Raw genomic sequence first — 9,935 nt, forward strand, 5'->3', positions numbered from 1 at the left:
CCACAGACGTTGCATTTTGTAAACGAAGCCCTTCCAAATCGACATCTGCGAACGCAAATGGATCTACTTGTTTCCCGTAGGAAAATGTAAAACTAATTCTCAACAAAACTTATATTTAATCAAGAAATATGAATGAGATATATAGAAATTAGGCTGTTAGATTAACGTAAATATTTTTTAGCTTAGTTTGTTACTTCTTTTTATCTCAATCATGATGTTTCACCGCACAAATATTGTTGATTATATTATTTTTACATTTTTTCGATGACTTTCAATTGTATAAGCTATCTAAGATTCGAAATATTGGAAAAAAGTTGGAAATAGTAATATAATGGCGATTATTTGACTGCAAGTAAATGAATACTTAAGGTATCTACTTTTTAGGGATTTGAAGGGCCGCCGTCAACACCATCGATGGTTGCCGTCCGCTGACTAATCGTAATGCGATTGCGATAGGATCATGGGAGTAGTTGCCAACTTAATGTACGATTTAGTGGAGTTGGCATCAAGTACTTATTGTCATAATAATTTGCGAAATGGATAGTTAATTAATATTGTGAGAGATGCATTGTAATGGCCGATGACTGTAAAGAGCAGCAAGAGGTGTCCTCTGCCAAAGTAAAACTTACTTCAAATTATGCTTTGAAAAAGCGATTACCCCCTCGTTTGCCTCGCAAGAAGAACGAGATATATGCAACCAAGAAATCGCCCTTTAAGGTAGCTGAAATTGAGCCTTTTTACTGTGCGTACTGTGTATTAAATGTAGATTACTTGTTAAAATATTTTGATTATGTTAGCTGTCTGTGTAAACCAGGATATCAGTGTGATTCTCAATATCCATACAGTTGTCACTGGTAATGAAATTGCACGTTAGCACAAAATTCTCTAATGCCAATAGAAATTGTTAAGACGCTAGTTTTATTATTAGGTTTAGTTTATCTTTCTTATTTGGTGAATTTCTCATGTAGGCTCAGTTGTCACGCTGTGAAAAACTCTTGCAAGAAGGGGAAACAGAAATAATAATTCACGGTCTTGGGACGGCAGTGGTCGTTGCTGTGAATTTAGCACTTCAACTACGAGATCTTTTTCATCAAACCTTGGATTTAGATGTTCATACGGATACAGTTGACATAATTGGTACGTGAACTTTTATTACTAAATCCCCACAACATTTGTACATGTTTTTATGAGAGAAACGGGTGTGGATTTTTGATATTGGTTTTAATTTTAACGCTATAGTTGTTATTTTTATGTGGAAAAGATGACCGAAAATTGACTCATTCGATTTAATTTGTGGTGCAAGATCCCCAATTTCAATTGGTTGTATTAACCAACCCAATGTCAAATATCACAGGTTCATTCAAGACATTCTACTTATTCAAGATAGGTTTTGGACAGTGCCCCACTAATCTTTATTAATACGATTCACGAGAACTTACATTTGCTCTCGATCTCAGGTAATTCTGTCGTAGTGAATAAAGTATTAGTGTGATTGAATACTATTGGTAGAATAAAAGCTGACGTGACCAACATATTGGAACTCCAGGGGTATGTGCTGATAATAACTTACCAGGAGAAATAAATGGACAATTTTTATGGTAAATTGGAAGAAATAATCGGGATTGTGTCAAGAATGAAGCGTCTAAAGGCAATCGTGGATTGGAACACAGCGGTAGGGGGAGGTATAAAAGAGAGGTATAAGAGTACAGTTAAGGAATTAGATATGGTTGTGGAGGGGAAGCAGTCGATTTCTTCAGAAGAATGGGTTTGACAACAAATGCCTGGTACGAACATCATCACTGATGTAAGTAGTCGTTGAAGATACTGGGGAATGTTAGATATCACTTAGATTATTTCATGGTTTGACATATATTTACATAGTGTCATCAACTTACACAGCTTCCAGGCTGTTAGTGCAGATTCGGTTCATGCTTAAGGTCAGGGAATGCAATGTAAAATTCAAAGGGAATAGATGGGATAGGAGAGGGAAATCTTGAATGTTTAATTACAGTAAAAAAGAAAAAGACGATAGACGAAAAAAGAAAAAGACGAAAAATAAATGACGATAGAGGAATGAAAACTGTTGTGGAAAAGTAGGTGGAGTTTGAAATTAGTACAGAAAGAGTTGATAAGGAAACAATGAGAATGACAAGGAATAAGAATTTAGAATATGTGGGTCATATGAGAGAAGGCTTGAGAGGATGGATGGAAGAAATTAAGCATGGAAACAGGGAGAAGAAAGTGCTGAGAACTAAAAAATAAGCAAGCATGGGAATAATTGGGCCAAGGAAATGTGGTAGAAAGATTAGCAGATTGTGCTCTATAAGTTGGTAAAAGAATTGCCAGAATGTAGCTAGAGAAAAAAATAGGTACCATTAGAGACAAGGCAGAAGTTATAAATCAGACAGAGGTTACAGCCAGAAGAGATTCAGAGACTGTGGAAAGAATACATAGACAAACTTAATGGGAAGGATATTAGGTTGCACCCTTTGGAAATAGAAATGAAATTTGATGTTAGTAAGGATGGCTTGGATTCAGGAGTCCTAGATAGTAAGATCACTAAGGTAGAATAAGTCTAACATGGCAGTTGTAATAATTAATAACCCTACAGAGTTACTAAGTGTTTAGGGAAAAATGGAAGAAATTATTGGAGCCTGCATGCTGTATTTATGAGGAATGAATATGACCGGAAGATTTCCTTAGCTCAATTTTGATCCCAGTCTTGAAATAGTACCATCAACCGTTAAGGTGAAGATCAATTTTGGTTTTGAAAGGGAAGAGGAAAATTTTAATACCATTGCAGTGATGAGGACATAATAGAAAGGAATATTGAATAAAATGAGGATGTGTTTCATTGATTTTAAGTTCAAACTTGTTAGAGTGGGCCTAGTTTACGAGGGGTAATTGCAGAATATAGGAGTAGACTGGAGGGATAGGTGACTTATTCAAAACTTTTACATGAATCACTGGCACAGGTGAGGATAACAGAGAGAGAATTAGGATGGGAAATGATTGGCAGTGGAGTAAGGCAGGGTTACCTGTTATTACTGATAATTTTCAACATATACTATTCTGAGGACATGTTAATGGTAGCATGTGAAGAGATTGAGCTGGAAATAAAGTGGATGGTGAGATGATTAAGTCAGGTTTGCAAATAACCAATCAATAGTGAGTCAGACAACCAAAGGATCACAATTGTTATTGAGGGTTTTAGAGGAACAGGGTGACATGTGTGCTATGAGATTAACCACTAGAAAACTAAAGTACTTAGATTCTTGAAAAGTAGGAAAGCTAATTAACATTACAATATGAGGGAATAAACTAGAGCAGGTGGAGTAGTTAATTTATTTTGGCAGTATTGAAGGAAAGAGCCATAGTGGCAAGGGCATTGAGAGAATAGTTACATGGATGGAAGAAGCATTTACAAGAAGAAATTAATTGAATACTATTACAATGAGTAAAGATGTAAAAAACATTAGTCAAGACTTGATATGGAGTGTGGTACAATATGGATCTGTGACTTGGGTCTTAGAGGCAAGAGGATGACTGTAGATTGGAGCCTTTTGAGATGTGGGTGTGGCAGGGACAGGAGGATGTTGGGTTTGGGTTGACAGTGAGGAAGACAAATGCTGAAGTTTTAAATTGGGCGGAGAAAGAGAGGAGTTACTAAGGGGTATCTGGAAAAGGCAGAGAAAGTGAATGGAGGAAATATGGAAAGGTAGTACCGTGTTGAAGGCAATGGCGAAAGAGAGACTTTTGGGTAAGCATGGTGGTGAAAGGGGGAGAGTAGGATATTTAGACATCATGTATGATGATAGAAGTTACAAATAAGTGAAGAAAGTAATAATAAAAGATAAAAGGAGGAGGATGGTTTCACAATACTAGGAAATACCAAGTTTTGAAGGACTCTGAAATCCACCTTTAAGTAGGTTTAATATCTTCAATTGAATTTAATTCACATATTGAGGAAATGAAAAAAAGGCATGATCAGAGTAACCAACAACATACCGTCTCTAATCACCCTGAATGTCCATTTGACAGACAAGGCAGAGGTCGCATGCCTCCATGCCTTATATGTCCCCATACTCAGAATTGTCCAGAAGGCATCTGCCCATATTTGGAACCAGAGCTGTCAAATCACTATCCAAACACACTAATGAAATACATGTATGAAAACGTTTTTAACTAATACAACCATAAACACATTTATCAATCTGAAGGTCAGTTGGTTAGGTGTCAGTAGAGTTCACCCAATACTTAGCCTGATGGCATGTGCAATTCTCACATTAGGGTATGGGGGTCAGATCATTTCCCTGTGCCTCCTATTGATTTCCAGGAAGCTTTAGTACCCAAAAAATCACACAGCTCGAGTGAAGCTGAGGGTGCCCACAGAGGAGTCCCATGGAATCAACACTTGGAGGGCACAAACCTGGGCCTTACAGTCAGTAATACCATGACCTACCACTAGACTATCAAGTTCCCTTAACTAATATGTGATATTAATTGATGCTAGGATAACAATTTTTACATGTAGATCTGTTCCTACATGGCCATTTATTGCCTTACATTATAGATTTCATGGTTGTAGTCTTCAAGTTAACTCTGGCCTACTTATTAGTACTTGTTTCATGAAACTAACTGTTGATTATATATATATTTCCATCTCAAAATAATTTATTCCAGAGTACTGAACATGTGATGATGTAATACTTTTTTTTCCATCTCTATTCTGAGGTTGTGTGGGTGTAACTAATAACTCCATTTGGCCTGTATTCTGTTCTGATTTCTGAGAATCTGCGGGAGATGTTGCAACAGTAACGTTTATTGGAGTCATTTGCTATTTGTACGTTACAATGTAACAATTTTATTTTGTCATTGTGATTCCCTTAGGAGAATTTTCAAATGGATATAATTCCATGTGTAATGTCTGTGCACTGGTGCAATTAAGTAATGCACCTTTTTTGTGTACATGATAAGACTAGCTGTCACCTTGGCGTTGGAAATTTCCATTTCTAATTTTATCAGTATGGTTTGAGTTAAACAGCAAACACTTCCAGAAATAGATGAAAAATGTAGTTAAAAATGAGCAACAGTCATTAATTAAATTTGTTAGAATTATTATATCACAGTCCACCATTCAGAATATATTTTTCATGGAATGAAGGGTTTGAAAACATATAAAAATACACTCCGTTGAAATTGCAATTTCGCTCCATAAGAGCCATTTTTCTAGGCATCAAGGCTACAACTCAGTCCCTGATTAGATATTTCTCCTCTATTTTGAAACCATAAGTAGAGACCTACATTTTCAAAAATTCTTTAGAATTCCCTAAAATGACGAAGGCTATCATAAATCTAGAAACATCATAATCTCCAGCCTTACCTTACCTGCCTTATTTAAAATATTCCTTTTTCCCCCTTTCCTCAATATTTGATTCTTGATTCAGTCTTATCTCAGTGTACTTTAAGATACATGTATTGGAATGTGGTGATTGACTGAAATGCTATCTGTCACCAGCATAATGCCTCATGATGGACTAGAGTCGTGTGAGTTCACTTGCATTCTTGTAAAAGTCCAACCAGCCCTACAGTGAGGATGTATTCCTCTCTTTCTGACAACCCTGTCTATTAATCTTTGGTCATCCTCTCAGAATCCTGCACATTCATCATGATTTATTTGCTCATGTCTGAAATTATACCTCTTTTATTCCATTTGAAAATCCAATGAATTTTTTCAATTTAATTTTAAAAATTTAAAAGGTTACTTCATATTTTAAAGAATGACTCCACTTTTTTCTTTGTACTTTATCAATATTACGCAATTTTAGTGAACCTTCATTTATTTTACTTTATAGATATTATACCTCTGTTTCAAGAATGATAACATTGTGTGATGTATTAGCTCTGTTCACTTAAAATTAAAAGCAGGCTACATGATGGAATGAAATTCTGAACTGTACATAAACACTGAAAATTTAGTTCAATCATAATTCTTAAACTTAGTGAAAAATATTCGTTGTTGTCCCTTTTTTTTAAGTCTGATGAAAGTGGCCACTACCATGAGTGGCAACCTCTTTACATATATGTATTTACATGTCTTTCTCAATTATATATTTGCATCCAGTTTACAATAACCATTGGAATGAATATTGTAAAAGAGATTTAGAGTATTAGAATATAACAATAACCAATCCAGATCTTATCATATAAAACCAAGATATTTGGAAATAGTATAATTGTAAAAATTCTCTGGGAATTTACAAACATCTATATTCATGTCTTGAAACCAGACATGTTTCGAAAAGACCATAATGTTGTGCAAAGAATTGTACAAGTTAGTTCTCTTTGATGGAACCAGTGGAATAGATGGGAAGATTTTTATTCAAGTGTTACTGTAGAAAATGGTCTTTCGGGATTAGTGCCTGACCTTCTGAAACTCAAAAGTACTATATAAACAATCATGGTATTGAAAGACCATTGATGAAAAGTATTACCCTACCCTGATTTGTGAATTTCATGCCACTGGGCTTAGTATTGGGTGTACTCCCATCACCTACAGAACCAGCCTTTAGGTTGATTACCATGTTTTATTATGGTATAATGGGTATTTCTAATCATCTCAAGATCAACACAAATTTAGACAATTAGAAATATCTCATTAATGTTGCAAGGAAAAGCTGTTACCTATCTCTTATGATTTTGAGAAAATATTGAAAATTGTATTTTGAGAAAAATTTCAATCCTCTTTTTCATTTAACATCATAAAACATAATTCCTTTTTCTTGCTATTCATGAACAGTTATCTGACAAGTGTTAGTAAAAACAAAAATTAGAATGGCCACTTTACAATATTTCATGTTAAGAAAAGTGAGCTATGTATTTAAAGTCTAGGAAATATCATTCCTATTTATTTATTGTCTTCTTCAAATGGTGCTGTATTGCATAGGTAACATTGACTCTTTTTCGGACCTGGATAGACATATACAAGCTAATTCCTTTTTGAAGAGTCAGAATTTTGTGTATCTTATTATTATCAAGAGGATAAATATATTCCTTTACCGTAATTATTCAGCAAATTTTAAATAAGAATATACAGTGACGCATTGTGTTTTTCTTTGAAATATTAAAATTCTGGCACTCTTAGGCAGTAAAATTGCATCATAAATGGGTACATAAATTCTCCACTAGTTGGAATTTTGGAATGCCAAAACGTATTCAAAGGTTTCATGTGGACTTATTGCAATATTTTAGTTACCACAAGAACACAGGCCTCAGAGGAAATTGCTATCCAACTCAGCCAGTAGAGAATTGATTCTGTTATTCTGCAATTCCAGCATTAACTCATAAAAGTTTCGATAACATTTTTCTCAGCATCCTTCACCATATTTTCTATAATGCTTTGCAATGATAACTTAAATTTGTAATTTTTGAAAATTAATATTTCCCTTATTTTTATGGACAGATGACTTGGAGCCACAGGATGATGAAACTGAACCAGCTACAAATACAAGACAAAATTCTGCTGTCCACATCCGAGTTTTCCGCATTGCATTGGAAAAGCTCTATGTTTGAAAAGCCATTTCAGTTCAAACTATGACATAATGAAAAACTGAAATATGAGAATTTTTCAATGAGCATACGCCTATTTATAATCGAACGTGGACTCCTTAAGTGAGCTGTATTGGGTGTTGTTTACTGTTTTGCTGCTTCAAGAAAAGTGATGTTAGCATAATGGTTATCGGCTGATGCATTGTTTCGGGAGCTGTAGGTCTGTATTTCTGTACATATTACTTAACAAAACTAGTCTTTTCAAACGGGAGTGGGACCATACCGCGAGAGCGGTGGTCCATTGCTAGCACAATATCTTCACACGAGAGGTGTACTGGAGGTGGGCAGGCCCCTCCCCGCCCCTCTGGCTGCCAGCCTCGCCCTTCTCGTCCCCGACGCCACACTGCAATGTTTTTCTCTCTCGATGAGCTGGTGCAATGGCTGGGCCTCACAGTATTCGAGATGTGGGTGTTTCTGGCATCCCTCTCACTCTTCACAATCTTGGTTGCTCTGGGGGCAGAGGGTGCACTACCCCCTGCCGATCCCCCAATTCCCCAGGTCTCCGGCTCGCAGACTTCCATGCACAGGCAGCCCTCCCCGTGGCTTATCTTCTCCCCTCTGTTTGTAGCTGATGCCCTCAACACTTACTTCTGTGCCATTGTTTTTGTGCGAATGTATCTTGAGGGAGCATATAAGGCCGCTCTTTTGAGGGCTTCCTGGTCCCTGTCCTTGCTTGTGCTTCTCTTCGTCTTCAAGTTTTTGCTCTGTGAAAAACTTTCTGGCCGCAGTACGCTCGAATATTCAGAAGTTCTTGCACCAATTTTCATACTTCTGCAGTTGGTGGCAGTGAGGGCTTGTCACTTGCACTGACATCCTCTGGGTGGGGATGTGGGGCCCATTGTCATGCTGCCATCTCTCACCCGATCTGACACTCTCCCGTAGCAGGCATGGATATTTTTAGGCTCAAAAATTAAAGTCTCCCTGTTGATTTTCTCCTTTCTACTCTAAAATGAAAAGACCCAGTTTGGTTTCGTTGGCTGATGAGTATTTCGAATGCTTTTTTTAATTATTTTGTATTAAATAAGACTTAATACTCGATGAAATAAAAAGTATTCCAGTTTTGTTGAACTTCAGAATGTTTGTTCCACCATATTATTTCTTTGGCTTATATGTAACCTTAAGAATTCTACTTCTGGGAGTATCCCAACGAATAACTGGACCGGGTAATTCTTATGTTTTGAGCATTGAACCTGCTCAGCAATAGTGAGGTGCCTGTAAGTTTCATTGTCATGTGGCCTATTTGAAAATACTACAGAAAATAATATGCATTGATTAAAATAGTCGAAAATATATTGCCAAATTAATATAATAGAACCTTCAAACTAATGAAGGTGATGAATTGCATGTTTGTCAGTTTCACTTATGTAATAGATAGAAGATAACATTAGCGGGATTGAATAATTTAATAATTGGCTGGTGTGAAGTATGACTGCAATTTTGTATTGTACACAAATATGGTTTAAGAAACTTGCCTTGCCTTTTTGTGAAATTTAAATGAAGTGTTTGACTTATATATATATATATATATATCATGGTTAATGTTGACTTTAGTATTTTTCTATTTATTTGACCTAGATTTTTGGGTGAAAATATTTTAATACGTCGATATTATTGCAATTATAAAGACTTCTATCAATCTCATATGTTTGTGAACCTCGTACTATGATAATGTATTAGTAGTGACTGAGCATATTATCCTCTTGTTTATACAAATGTCATAGTTTGTTTTGAATCCACATAGTTCATTATACAATGGTTGACAGTATGCATTAATGTGAAATTTATATTGTGCCTTTATTGATTAATGTTGATTACATTAATATTGCATACAACTAAATGTGGCGCTTCAAGGGCTACTGATGCTCGCATCCATTTTCAATGTGATGGGCATATACAATTATAAAGATTAATATGAAATGGAATTATTCTTGTTATATTTTCATTATAATCATGTAAGTAATTCAATACTAAATAACAATTTTGACTTCCATCTTGAGTAATTCAATTTCTAAGAAAAGGGTGTACAACCCAAATTGTAGTATTATGTTTAAATGTGTGGTATGATGATGACTCCTTTGTCTCTATTTTTGAGGTTGCATATTTAAGATAATTATGTGGAGGAGGCTTGTTCTCTTCTGTTTCCAGTATAAGGAAGTTAGACCGATGCAAAAGCATTAATAATTCTGTTCAATAATGGAAATCGCCTTGTGATCATCTTTGGTTTTTCAACTGATTTCTATTCATTCAGTTGAAATAATTTTCCATTCCTGTACCATTATTATTATTTTTTATATTGTACGACAACGTTTGATTATGCATCATCATAA

General features: G+C 35.5%; 2 protein-coding genes across 2 annotated transcripts; both read left to right on the forward strand.

Moving 5' to 3' along the window:
* Positions 1 to 469: 469 nt before the first annotated feature.
* LOC139696828 (ribonuclease P protein subunit p20-like) lies at positions 470 to 7,572 on the forward strand. The gene is made up of 3 exons (XM_071595708.1): positions 470 to 717; positions 969 to 1,137; positions 7,463 to 7,572. Exons 1-3 carry the CDS (start codon positions 574 to 576, stop codon positions 7,570 to 7,572), a joined length of 423 nt encoding a protein of 140 aa, XP_071451809.1. The 5' UTR covers positions 470 to 573.
* LOC139696742 (transmembrane protein 203-like) lies at positions 7,508 to 9,577 on the forward strand. The gene has a single exon (XM_071595580.1). The coding sequence runs from the start codon at positions 7,957 to 7,959 to the stop codon at positions 8,416 to 8,418; it is 462 nt and encodes a 153-aa protein (XP_071451681.1). The 5' UTR covers positions 7,508 to 7,956; the 3' UTR covers positions 8,419 to 9,577.
* The last annotated feature ends 358 nt before the right edge of the window (positions 9,578 to 9,935 follow it).

This window comes from Hetaerina americana, unplaced genomic scaffold (genome assembly GCF_022747635.1).
Source record: "Hetaerina americana unplaced genomic scaffold, ioHetAmer1.1.p SCAF_7, whole genome shotgun sequence".
Taxonomy (NCBI): domain Eukaryota; kingdom Metazoa; phylum Arthropoda; class Insecta; order Odonata; family Calopterygidae; genus Hetaerina; species Hetaerina americana.

Bases quoted from the DNA above. Each gene is read 5' to 3' on its own strand.
- LOC139696828 (XM_071595708.1), top strand. From the start codon at position 574: ATGGCCGATGACTGTAAAGAGCAGCAAGAGGTGTCCTCTGCCAAAGTA. The intron at 718-968 runs GTAGCTGAAATT...TTTCTCATGTAG, and splicing joins CCAAGAAATCGCCCTTTAAG to GCTCAGTTGTCACGCTGTGA. The intron at 1,138-7,462 runs GTACGTGAACTT...TTTTATGGACAG, and splicing joins GGATACAGTTGACATAATTG to ATGACTTGGAGCCACAGGAT.
- LOC139696742 (XM_071595580.1), top strand. From the start codon at position 7,957: ATGTTTTTCTCTCTCGATGAGCTGGTGCAATGGCTGGGCCTCACAGTA.